Below are 13,656 nucleotides of genomic sequence, written 5' to 3' on the forward strand. Positions count from 1 at the left end.
GCACTATTACTTTATGGACAACAACTTCAAATATTACAAAGCAACTTTTATAACACTGGTGCCAATCTATAATCTGCTCTTTGGCTCATATCCAAACCTCCCAAAATATAACAATTTCAGGAGGTATTCTGCTTTGAAGACTCTCTCCTAACATCTTAATCGTCTGAAAGGCAACACAGGAACTCTCTCCATTAGACATTTGGCAAGGGACCACGTACCTTGTTTCCTTGTTTAGTCTCTTGCTGTGGATCAGAGGGGCTGGTGCTGGCCGGGGTAGGACCGACCCTGGCCTCAAAGCACTGCACACGTGCTGCCACCAGCCCGGTGGTGTGCGGCACGACGGGGCAGGTCGGAGGGGGGTCACTGAGGGGACCATAGTGGGTCAACATCCCCTCCGGTGTCTCCGGCAGGGAGGACAAACTGGGCACGCGCCACGTCCTCTGACGGAAATTCGGCATTTCCACGTTGTGAGGAAAGAGCTTAGTTTGTGAAAAAGACAAGAGGACAGACCCAAACTCGTGGCAAATCCAAAAGAGCTCAGGAGGTCCCAGTAATGACTGTGGACATTGCGAGGTCCAAAGAAAAAAACAAAACACAAAATGTCCAACAAAGAGGCTGCCCCGCATGAAATGCTTCCTAAAGCGATCTGAACCGCTACCACACAGCTGCATTAAGCACATATGCCACAGTTAAGTTCCTGAAGATTTCTTGTCTGTGTATTACAAACTTCACCATCTACAAAGACAAACAAGGCTCCTGTGCTCAATATTCCCCACCGACTGCGAGGCTGGAACCGCCTTTTTCTCCTGTGCGCCTGTTCCCACCTGTGCCTCTCAGGTGCGTTGGGCGAGAGTCTTCCTCCATCATGATGACCTTTGAACTGCTGCAGATGGCCCCCGACCACGCCCTCTCCAACGCAATGCTTACAGTGACACTCTGTTCACATATCACATGCTCGACAAGCAGACGCAACTCCAAGCACGCTCACGCTCTCTACCACAGGCTCTTATCTGTCCCAGGCTTTACACTGTTCATCACTCCCTTGACTGTGACTATGAGCTTACTTACCACTTCCTGTCCACGTGAAAATCAACCCAGCCATACAACCTGCCACTCTCCCCCACGCCATATAGCAACTGGACCAGAACCAGTAGCAAGGTGGAGTCAGAGATGAAAGTGCTTGTTTTGGTTCTGTAGAACCCCAGCCATCTGGGTGAGATTTTCCATGAAATGAGACCAGGCTGTAGATGCCTGTAGTCTTCTACTGAGCGTGCCCATGATGGTGCTTTGGGTCAAAGCAGGTCATGAGGAAGTAAAAACAGTCACAGCTTTGAACTTTGGTCACCAGTGGAAGACCTGCATAAATCAGCCATAGAGATCTGCCATTTGTTTTACGAGATGCCTGTTCAGCATTTCCTACCAGTTCTCAGCATTTCACTTTGTGAAAGTGAAAATGTTTGGTAAAGACATCCAGTTAGAAACACAAATATGCCACCAAGCTGCCAAAGTGTACAAGAATGGCATTTCCTAAACCTCACAAGTGCAAGAAAAGGCCTTTGGGGAAAAAAAAACACAGTTAACCAGACACTACTCAATCCCCCCCTCCCCCACCCAGACACTCCTCAGAAAACCCCCTACCCAGACACTACTCAGACCCCCCTCCTACCCAGACACTACTCAGACCCCCCCCTACCCAGACACTACTCAGACCCCCCTCCTACCCAGACACTACTCAGACCCCCCCCTACCCAGACACTCCTCAGACCTCCCCTACCCAGACACTCCTCAGAAACCCCCTACCCAGACACTCCTCAGAAACCCCCTACCTAGACACTCCTCAGACCCCCCCCTACCCAGACACTACTCAGACCCCCCCCTACCCAGACACTCCTCAGACCCCCCCCTACCCAGACACTCCTCAGACCCCCCCTACCCAGACACTCCTCAGACCCCCCCCCTACCCAGACACTCCTCAGAAACCCCCTACCCAGACACTACTCAGACCTCCCCTACCCAGACACTCCTCAGAAACCCCCTACCCAGACACTCCTCAGACCCCCCCCTACCCAGAAACTCCTCAGACCCCCCCCTACCCAGACACTCCTCAGACCCCCCCCCCCCCCCCCTACCCAGACACTCCTCAGACCCCCCCTCTCTCCTCAAAGAATATTTTCAGTTCATTTGTCAATTTTTAAGCCGACATGTCCAAGTGGAGGAGGGAGTTTCAGATTATTGTGAAACGTTGATATTTTTTAAAGCATCCAAACCCCATAGGCTTTTTCCCCCAAACACCACTTTTTCTATGTGTGGTAACTGCATTATGTACAGAGTTCTTGAAATGCCAGTAAGTAATCACTATAAACGGATACTAAACAGCCCAGATTTTTAGGATCTTCCGGTGCACAGGTCAGGTCAAATCTGTACTGGACACCACACCGTACAGTCCAAACCCTGGGGGTTCTGGAGCATGGCATGCAAGGACCCATTTCACCATGTACAAAAGATGATGGCAAAACTGGCACAAGTCATTTCCATCCAAGTTCCAGCTCTGTTATCTTTCTACATTCCTGGCAGAGAAACGTATTTGCCTTCCAGGATTTCTGACACAACGTCTGGTCCTCTAGGATGAATTCATGAAGATGGAGGAGAGAGAGAGAGAGAGAGAGAGAGAGAGAGAGAGAGAGAGAGAGGGGAGCAGAAGATGGGGAGAGAGAGATAGTGGAACAGAAGATGAGGAGAGGGAGAGAGAGAGAAGACAACTTCCAACTCACCAAGCTGACGAGGAGATCGGCTGCCTCACGACGGCCCAAAGAGCCGTGCTCCACGCGTCCAGCAGAGGCACTGCGCACGGCCGAGGGCCTCATGATGGGCAGACTGAGAGACCGAGGGTCCTTCACCCCCCTCTCAACACGCAGTTCCTCTCCCGGCCGTGCTGCAGGCACGCACACACACACACACACACACGCCTCTTAATTAGCTAAATGTTATCATCAGTTCGGCTGTGTTTATATTTATACACTTTTCACACACAATATGTGTTTCACTGTGAAGAAAATGAAACAATGTACAAATTCTTAGGAAAGAAGAATTTCTTCTTTGTCTTTTGTTTTGTTTTTATTTTTTTTTTTGACCCAAGCTTTATTTTTTTGAAGAAGCAAAATTCTCAAAAGAGAGGAAGGGAGTAACCCATCCCCCTCTGAGAAGCAGACGCGGTCTGAAAGACCTCCGCCAGCACAGAAAGCTGTTCCTCCGAGCACTGACCCTGGGAACTCAAAAAAAGCATTGGCGCCATCAGCACACAGACTGTGCGACAGCGCTGCTCCCAAAGGTCGGCAGGCAGAGAAACGACGCCTAGACACAATTGTTCAAGCAGCGAGGACTTCATACGCTTTAACGCAGCTTCCCAGAGGCAGCTGGGGCGAGTTGAGCAAAATTTCCACTCTGCAATATAAGCCTGTCCCAAATATGTAGGTAGTGATCACAACATGTGTATTTTCACACAAAATGTTCATCTTTTTGTTTGTTTGGTAATGGGACATATTATACTATGTACCACCAGCAAATAACGCGTGACAGTAAACGTGCAGGCATACCTCGAACTCGGAGGTAGTGTCCCCCAAAGCGGTAAGCCTCAAAGCCCAGAGAGAGAGGTGTGTTTGACTGATCCAGGAACAGGTCAACGCAGGACAACTCAATACCTTTCCTCTCAAACACAGTGCCCAGAACCTCCCTGTGAAAGACAGCACAGATCCGGCATCAGCATCATAACCAACGGAGCACATTACAGTGTCCTGCATGTCTTCGCCATCAGCTAGTTGACTAATACTAAAATACTAAAATTGTACAGAAAGGGTTTAAATATGTATATACATGTGACACCTTACAGTTTAGTAGGTGTGTTAGATGAATCGTTCACCTTAAGGACTTCTTTTTAACAGCTGGGACTATTTCCATGTCAATGTCAACATTTAAGTCAAACTTCAGTGTGAAGCACTCTTTACTGGCATCCTGCAGAGGGCGACAGAGAGAGACAGTTACAGGTGGACTAATGAAGCAAGCTACAGATATACACCCAAAGAATCTTTGACTTGTTTTTTCTCATGTTTTCTCACTTTTTTTTACTTGACTGTCAAGTGCTCAGGTTTGGTACTTACATCTGTGTGTCTCCTCCTTGCTTTCTTCTTCACCAAGTTTATAGTGCCACTCTTGTGATCTCTGTAGGGCGTGCGAACAGACACACACACACACACACACACACACACACACACACACACAAACACACTAGGACGTAAGCAATTCATTTAGAAAAAAACATAAGTACTTATTTACAACCACTGATTCATCTTTTCTAGCTATGGTTTAAACTTTCTTATTCAGGAGTATAAGAACCTTATTCTGAATAAATGTTACTGTTAAATAACCATCTTCATACTAATGTCTTTCAGAGAAAAGTCCAGAGCTACCAAGAACCCTTAGCCTTTCTTTTTCATTTCCCCAAAACCACCCACTTTAGCTGCTAGGAGGAACGTAGAGTTAAACTCTCAAAAGAAGAACGAAGCCACGGGAAAACACTGGACATCCTCTTTCACTGAAGCTGGCAGGCCCCTACCAGCGGACGGCAGGATGGAGACGGGAAATAGAAAGAGCACTCACGCCAGGTCAAAGGTCGCCTCGTCCCCCTCCTCCAGATCGGAGATGAGGCCGGTGCGGGGGGGGCAGGAGCGAGTGGACACGTTACGGGCCAGAATGGATGCTGGGGGTGCGTGGGGGTGCAGGAAAGGGGAGAAAACCTTCATTCATTCATAACTGTTCTGTACACATCTCACTCTGTACTCTGTATGTTTTAAAGCATGTGTGTGTTCACCACTCCATACTTGTATGTTATAAAGTGGTATTCATGGCACGTATTTCTCTCTAAATAAACTTGGAATTTGAAAGCTAAAGAAATGTCAAAATTTTTTCCTCCGTTGTCTAAGCTCAAGGAGTATTCATTCCTTCAGCTCAACTGCCAACAAGACCTTTCTTTTCCATGGGAACAATATTTTTTTTGTGTGTGCGATTTATTTAAATGGTTGACTCACAGCATGGTAATCAAGCTCAGAGTCACATACCTTGCGGTTGCAGGTCAAAACGTGGATGACGCTCAAAGAGCATGTTTCCCTCGGGGGCAGGGTGACAGCGCGAGTCACATGACTCGCACAGGTGTAACGGGCTACCGCCCCTTAAATCCTCACACAGAGGATGGTGGCATACCTGAGAGAGAGAGAGAGAGAGAGAGAGAGAGAGAGAGAGAGAGAGAGAGAGAGAGAGAGAGAGAGAGAGAGAATAGAAAGAGAGAGAAGAACGATGACATGGGCATTAAGATTTAAAGTTAACTCCTGAAACAACATCTTTGCCACAGAATGTTTCAACAATACTGAAATGAAGTTTAATGTCCGTAAAGGAAACAGGAGGGTTCCATGCTTTTGTTTGTCAGTCTAATGAAGCCATGTACACAAGCATCAGAGCAAAGCCACTCACTCTGTATCTTATCAAAGCTGACAAACCCAAGAGCACCCAGAAACAGCAGACCGGAAAAGAGAAAGAAAGAGAGAAGAGAGATCTGGACAGGAGAGAAGAGGAAAAACCTTACAGTCAACTTCCTCTTATTGTTCATCTGATTAGTACTGCATCTGTAACAGCTGATGCTATAATTAATTCCACCTCTATCCCACACTCGCACATACACACACACACACACACCTGTGTTCATGTGCACACACCTTGAAAGAAAGAAAGAAACAGAAAAAGAAATGGCATGTAAAAGGAAATGTCATTTAATAGACTAATTGATTCATTGGACGACCACTACCCAATATCAGGAAAACAGGATCATCAAGATGGAGAGAACCAATACAGCCGTCAACCCACAGGGAGCAACACACACACACACACACACACACACACACACACACACACACACACACACACATCGAGTAAAGGGAATGAGGAAGCAGGTGCCAGGAGGAGTCCACAAACACCGAGACTGAAACAATTCTTAACATTTGAGTGAACAAAAGCGATTCAGAACATATGAACAAAAAGTGATTTGGAACATACACAACATAAGCAAATTCCAGAGGGATTATTTACTTTGTCCTGACAAAAGCTCTGTAATTGCTAACCATCAGAAGCATTGATTAGGAATATACATAACCCCACACAAGAGCGATGGCTTTTATCCATGACTTCATTCCTTCTAGAAAGTTGCCCAGAAGGCTGCAGGCTGCAGTACATTAACAGGATGGCGTGAGAAGCCAAACTCGTGAAGGCCAATGAAATGGCAGCTCTGGACAAACTGCCGCTGGATCATATCTCTCTCTTTGGTTTCATCTTTGCTCCCTTGGACAGTCTCACAACAACCACACTACAAATGTCATAATTTGGCTTCTTCTTGACAGCCCCAAACTCACCACACAAAGAAAGTAATAGGTTGCATTTACACATTAACACCTGCTTTCTGTGTTTATTCCATTTTTTGTCAGACTTATTCAACTATCATTTCAGTTTGAGGTAACTCGATCTTTTAACCTGCTTTTATAATGAAATGACACCTTCAACAGAAGGAGCCATGTTTCATATGGCTTTAAGTTGTTCTACTCATCCCTCTTGACAAGCCATTCATGAGTCAAACAAGTGTGCGTGTCGCAGACGGAAAACTTCACAACTCCACTAGGCTACACCAGGATGAGACCTAGGAAACACTCGCTACACACACACTCTTGACACACACACACACCATGCAAACACGGATGTTTAAGCACACTCACGCTCGAGTGAGAATCAGAGTCTATTCCAGAAGCTAAGACAATATGGCAGGGATAATTTTCCCAGACCTAGAAGACCCAGGATTTCAAAGTCTCAGTGCTTTTATATATATATAAAAAAATCTGTCCCTTAAACACCTGAAACGTAAGGTCAAATACACACAAAGAGTCTGAGGCTATGATTAGCCTGTCTGTGTTGGGTCATATGTACAGAGCAGTGGCTTTCTATTACTCTGTTCCCAACTGCCACCAAGAACACGGACCCACACACCCAGAACCGCCAAGAACACACTCCTGTGACACACGCACCTTGATAACAGGAGCTCGGGACCGTATGTAACTACAGGACTCATGCAGTTCTTTAAACAAGTAGAAAAGGGGTTTCAGTCGCACCTTCCTTGTATCTAAATAGCCTAAGCACATCTGCACCCACCAGGATACACACAGAGGAGATTTCGATTCCTCTTCTGTTTAAGCATTTTTTTTCTGAGGAGGGTGCTTATTCTAACAAAGAATGCCACAAGAAAGCTGTTATGATGGATAGACCATCACAACTGTGAAAACAAAAATTTACAATATTCGCAAAGAGAAAGAAGGAAGGAGAGAGAAAGAGGAGAGGGAGATAATGAGAAAAAAGATAGAAGAAAGGGAAGGGTAAGAGAGAGAGAGAGAGAGAGAGAGAGAGAGAGAGAGAGAGAGAGAGAGAGAGAGAGATGAGAGAGAGAGATGGCGAGAGATAGTCTGTCAGCCACGGTTAACACTTCACAGAGAGCTTCCACATGTCTGAGGGAGAGAGCTGCTCCTTCTCAGCACAACAGGAGACCACTTAGCACTCCCCGAACACGCACGCTGACCAGAAAACACCTCGTTCCCAAGTCCAGCAAACATCCCGTTCCCGTGTCCAGCAAAACAGACCATTCCCGTACCTGCCACTGCAGAGACGTAGCACACGCAGCGCAGAGATGTGTGTCTCTCCTGTGAAGTCTCAGCAGTCCAGAACAGAAGTGCATCAGAACAGCTTCTTCTTTACAGTGCTCACCCCCACTCTCTCTTTCTCTCTCCCCTTCCCCTTTCCTGCCTCCCATTCTTTCTCGCAGACTGCTGCAGGATGTGTGTGTGTGTGTGTGTGTGTGTGTGTGTGTGTGTGTGTGTGAGTGAGTGAATGTGTGTGTGCGTGCGTGCATATACAGTGGAGAAAACAGCTGTGTGTACACACTGTGTAGTCTATGGGGCTGTAATGGCCACCTATGGAGTAGAATATTGACAGTCCCCTCCCCAATACTTTTTACACTATATGGATACACGTGCTACCATTCAGTCCCATAAACACACACACACCCACACACACACCTTTCACGGCAATTTCTAGCATATACATACACACACCACCAGCTGGATTTCCATATGACACTTCTCAAACACACACACACACACACACACAGAGTCACTCCTTGAGCAGAACTGTGATTTACTAGAATGTCCTGAACTCCAAGCTGCACGCAAGCCTTGGTCCAGCCACCAGACATGCTCAACAGCAACTCAAAACCTTACAGGAACACCTGCTGGGCTGGAGTCACAGCAGCACGGGCTCTGCCTAACAGCAAACAATGCCTGTAATTCTCTAATAACCAAGAATGCAACATCATCAAAGTCATGCCTACGCTCTGGCTATAGTAAAACTCTAGTAAAAATGTGAAATGCTACATAGTAAAAAACCCAAAGACTGTTTACTGAGTGTTACATGTTAAAATGGATCATTCTTCTCTGTCTCTCTACATTCTCACATGCTTTATGGTAACAGTGTCAGTGGGGAACTGCTGCTAGCATGGGGCAGGCAGGTGGGGTCAGGATATCCTCCCAAAACACACAGCTGTGGCTTTGAAGTTGGTGCGCTGACTCTGTTCTCCAAACGGAGCCCATGACGTGAGCCCAAGGCCTCACCCTCCCTCCTCCAGTCTTCCTTCACATCCTCTCAGCAGCCTTTTAAGGTAAGCCACTACCAAGTAGCCAGGCCATGTTTTCTGGGCCGAAACGAATTCCCCGGTAAGGCAAACCTGGACACATTTTTCCGTGGCATTTTGCTCCATGGGCGCAGTCTTTGATAAGGAAGATTCTGCAATGTTGCATTAGCTCTCCTCATAGTGTTAAAAATATCATGGCGAGTCCGATTCAGTGTCTGCTAGGAAAAACAGACATTTGCGTGCCGGCCGAGGCCCGGAGCCGTGCGGGTGCGATACCGGGCCAAACCCATGCGGACGCACCGCCGCGCCAAATGCGTCTCATGCCCATTTCCTGTTTTTCCACTCGTACGCTATGACAGTGTCCCATCGTCACGACTTCTTCGCTGGACTGTGGGAGGAGTCAGGGGACCATGGCAACGTACTGCAGTTCATTGTTCTTGTGTTGGTAGAGACTGATGAAACGAACACAAACATTCAGGCATTTGAAAAATGTGCTGTTTTGGGAGATCGGGCTGAAGGGTCATGTTGAACCTTTTCAGTACCTTCATGGAAACACATTCTCAAAGCTGCTAATGTGCTTTAGATAGATAGATAGATAGAGATGGATAGATAAATACTTTATTGATCACACACACCCACACACACCAGTTCCCCACTACCATTACATTTAAAAAGAATTGTTTAAGAAAAATAAAGGTTTAAAGCAAACAGACACTAAACAAAAAGTTACAGTGGTGGTATAAATATAGTATAAATCAGTTAAAGCACTGGACAGTTGATAAAAAGATGTGAATTTTATGAATAGCATGAAGTGAAACCCTGTGCATACAGCACTGGCTTAATGCATGCTAATATGAATGCATCTGGAGGTCTGTAGGGGTCAGGGTTCTAGGCTGCCCACAGCAGTACTGGAAGTGATTTTAACATTATTCTTTAGGAGGTGCTGAACCCCTTCTTCATCTGCTGGGTCTTAATTCCTGCTTGGTGACATCACAGGATTCCTTTAAAGGAGAATGGGAGAGAGAAAAGTGCTGTATTTGGACATGTGGAGATGGGGGGGAGGGGGGGGCAAATTGCTCCAAGTTGATATCGTAACTATAGTCATTATTCAGTGCAGGAATATACTGACAGAAATGCCAGATTTGGGGTAAAAATTCTGATCTATTCTAACAGGCCTCCAACACAGGCCAGGGACATTTACACAATAACAGCATCATCACTCAGAGACCATTCATCTCAAAAAGTGGAGTGTCTATGTACACTCGCAGACAAATTACATTTTTTCAATAAACATATCTGACCAGTCACAGCATTACATAATAAGGCTGGCAACACGAGATAAATGTGGTGGCTTTAAACTCACTGTTATCATAATCACCATCATTTACTCCACGTTCTTTATCAGTAACGTCCAAGAACAGGCCTGAGACCCAGTGCCAGCACTCAAGCCATGAAGCAACGTCAGTGTCTCCTTTCCACCACACACACCAGTCCCCATTCCTATCAAACATCACACACACCCCAGTCCCAACTCCCTCTCCATCAGTGCGCGCACACACACACGTTCCAACACCACACACACCAGTCTCTACTCACTCTCAATCATCACCCAGGAACACGCCATTCCCCACTCCCTCTATACCACACACACACACACACACACACACACACACATTCCCCACTTCCTCTATACCACACACACACGCACACACACACACACACACACACACACACACATTCCCCACTCCCTCTACAACACCACACACTCACCCCATTCCCCACTCCCTCTATACCACACACACACACACACACACACAGTCCCCCACTCCCTTTCCACAAGCTCTGAAGCCTCAATGATGAGAACATCACATTCATTGCCAGTACACTGTATAAACACAGATTTCGATCAAAAACACAATGGATTCTAGTGGGTGTGATGCCAGCAGTCATGGTGTTCATATAGCCAGGGGTACCCCTCACAAGCAAGCTTGGGGTAACAGTGGCAAGAATAAATGCTCTGCAGAGGCAGAAAGTGTAAATGTTAAGATGCACACATCCTCAGTACAAATAATTCAAAGGGAAGCTTTAGATCCAGGCTTAGTTCTACAAGACTAGTGTATATGGCACTATATGAAAACAAACTCTGCCTGTTCTCACACCGTGCTGTCAAGTAGCTGACAGTGATTTATACCGGCAATAATGGAAATGCAGACACAAGGCAGACCCTGTGTACTGTTAAGTCTTGACCTATGCTCAGATTTTAGACTCCATGCTACAAACAAAGATTAACCTCAGAAAAGGCAGATGGACATTAAGATATTAAGATCTACTGAGATAGTGAACCAAATTATTTCATACCTCATACAGTGCAATGTAATAGATAAATGCAGATTAACATATAAATGAGATTAAACTTGATAATCATAACTTCCAAGTGATCATAACTTTCCAGAGAGCCTTCAACAATACAACAACAAAGAAGAAAAGAATAGAATTGCAACAGTTGCTATAAAGCAAATGTCTATGGTTTGTCAGTTCCAGACATCTGAAAATTTTTACTTTGGAAAGGAGAGTCACGTGACAGGATACCCGGGTAATCCACTGCACCAGATGAAATGTTCCAACCGGACCCCTACAAGCAATAAAATTACTGTAAAAACCAAACCCAGGCCAGTTATTCAAAGAAGCTGGCACACTTCGGATGGCAAAAGTCTAGCCTTTTCAGATAACACACATGTAACTGTTGGCACACAGTTTGTGTCCAGACTGGCAACAGGTAATTCTATTCACACTGTGCACATCAGGCACAGTGAATAAACAGTTTATGAATCAGAACCCAAACTGCAGTGTGTCCCTAAGGCCTGTTTATTATAAATAAATTAGAGTTGAGTCTGTGTGTCTGCAACTGAGAGATATAGAATCAATCTGTTTTATCTGCAGTTGTCATAAGCATGTGCTCGGTAATATCATTACGCACATGCATACACACACACACACACACACACACACACACACGCACGTACACCCCCCCCCCCCCCCCCCCGACAGACACACACACACACACACAGTCACACAGACACACACACCCACCCATGCGCACACAAACTCGGAAGCTGGGGCTCAGACTGAGCAGATACACGAGGAGAATAAGCAGTGAAAACGGTGCACGATGGGAAAGATTCCAGCAGTATTACCCCTCAAACAGGCCAACCCCTTTCTCATGAACTTTGACCTTTCAACGGCTGATAGGAGACAGGAAGTACAAGCCTAACTACAGTGTTCTGACTAAAAACTATAACCCTAGTGAACAGACAATGCAACACACACACACACACAACAAACTTTGAAGTCCCCTCTCTCCCTTTCTCTTTCTCCATTTAAAACCTTTTCCAATAAACAAAAGTCCTCACATACACTCTCCCTTCCATATTGTGCTAGTAATGGCATAAGTGCAGACCCCATCTGGATGATAACACCGGTACATTAGCTTCAGTCTGGCTTCGATCAGAGTGCCACAGAAACAGCACTGTTTACCCCCCCAAGTCTCTCGCTAAAAACTAAACAAGAGCTCAATGGATGCTGGCAGAGCTGTGTTGGAGAGGGTTATGGGATCTTATCAGGAGAAACAGCCATTAATGTAATGTACTACTGCACTCAAAAGACACGCACACCCACCAGTCAACACGCAGTACAGCGGAGCTGCTCTCGGAGACACTAACCCTGGGCCGGATCCTTATTAGGAATTCTAATTCAGAGTTCTCAAGACAGAAAGGGAACACCTGTCAAAATATGAAAGCGGAAAACAGGACTAATAAACAGACTGCCAGGCTATGGACAAAAAGGAAAAAGTGACTTAGGGAGAAGGTTAGAGGGAGAGCGCGGTTGGAGCGTGGCCGTTTGGCCCAGACATGGCGACAATAAAAGAAACTCGGGGAAAGTCAGGCAGGATGCACTGGAGCTTAAAGGGAAGTGCGGTCTTGAGTCCTTGAGTGTGTTAAGTGTGGAAGATTAAGGTGAGTGTGTGTGTGTGTGTGTGTGTGTGCACTTGCATTTCCATGCCTGCATCACCAGACACTCCTGAGGGCTTCTGAAATGTCCATCATTACCTCATGTCCTTCCTCATATGCAAGAACATTCAGCAGCCCAAAGACAAACAAAGCTTTTGTTTTTCCTGTCTGTGTCCCAAGTATGGAGGGTGATGAATGATGGCTGCACTCAAATATCCCACCTGACCAATGTGGCAGACACAGTTTGCATTTTTGCTTGGCAAAGTCCCTGAAAGCACAACGCGATTGAGCTGTGGGGTGAAGGTGATCGATGCCAACCTGCGGAGTGTTGTGGGACCTTACCTTGGCAGCAAGGGGGCGCTGTGGGCAGCTGGGGTGCTGGCAAAAGACGCCACTCCTCTCTTGCTGAATAGGCTTTTCACCTGAAACGGAGTTCAAAAGTCAAAGTGCCTACAGCACAACAATACGCATGCCAGAGACAATTAAATTCAATTAAAATAGCAAACAAATGAGTGTTTGATCAAGGCAGTATGAAAATATCACTCAGTTACTCCCGTAAGCACAATAAACCCATGGGGGACGAGTCCCTGGCAACATGCCAAGAGACATAAGAGTAATATTCCAGAAGAGAGCGAGAGAGAGTGAGAGAGAGAGAGAGAGAGAGAGAGAGAGAGAGAGAGAGTGAGAGAGCGAGAGAGAGCGAGAGAGAGCAAAAGAGAGAGCGAGAGTGAGAGAGCTGGAGGAAGCTTAAGGGAGGATTGAGGGAGGGAGAGGGGGATGAAGAAGCCAGTCAGCAGAGTTCCAGGACGAGTGGGTGACACTGTCGCAGATGAGGACACAGCCAAGGCAGTGTGTGAAATCTGGCTGTGAAGGACTAAATGC

General features: G+C 46.2%; 1 protein-coding gene across 6 annotated transcripts in view; it reads right to left on the bottom strand.

Moving 5' to 3' along the window:
• plekhg5a (pleckstrin homology domain containing, family G (with RhoGef domain) member 5a) overlaps nt 1-13,656 on the bottom strand; it is a 35,198-nt gene that overhangs the window by 13,015 nt on the left and 8,527 nt on the right. For 4 of the 6 annotated variants that reach the window (XM_077004434.1, XM_077004436.1, XM_077004437.1 and 1 more), the window contains 7 exons: nt 13,117-13,196; nt 5,112-5,253; nt 4,654-4,753; nt 4,155-4,215; nt 3,917-4,008; nt 3,594-3,730; nt 2,772-2,932 (listed from right to left, as the gene is read on the bottom strand). In XM_077004434.1, coding sequence (XP_076860549.1) covers nt 2,772-2,932; nt 3,594-3,730; nt 3,917-4,008; nt 4,155-4,215; nt 4,654-4,753; nt 5,112-5,253; nt 13,117-13,196 — 773 coding nt within the window. Of the gene's footprint in view, nt 1-2,771; nt 2,933-3,593; nt 3,731-3,916; nt 4,009-4,154; nt 4,216-4,653; nt 4,754-5,111; nt 5,254-7,732; nt 7,907-13,116; nt 13,197-13,656 lie in introns of those variants that run through there. The other 2 variants (XM_077004432.1, XM_077004433.1) reach the window with 1 other exon arrangement.

This window comes from Brachyhypopomus gauderio, chromosome 1 (assembly GCF_052324685.1).
Source record: "Brachyhypopomus gauderio isolate BG-103 chromosome 1, BGAUD_0.2, whole genome shotgun sequence".
In the NCBI taxonomy this organism is placed as follows: domain Eukaryota; kingdom Metazoa; phylum Chordata; class Actinopteri; order Gymnotiformes; family Hypopomidae; genus Brachyhypopomus; species Brachyhypopomus gauderio.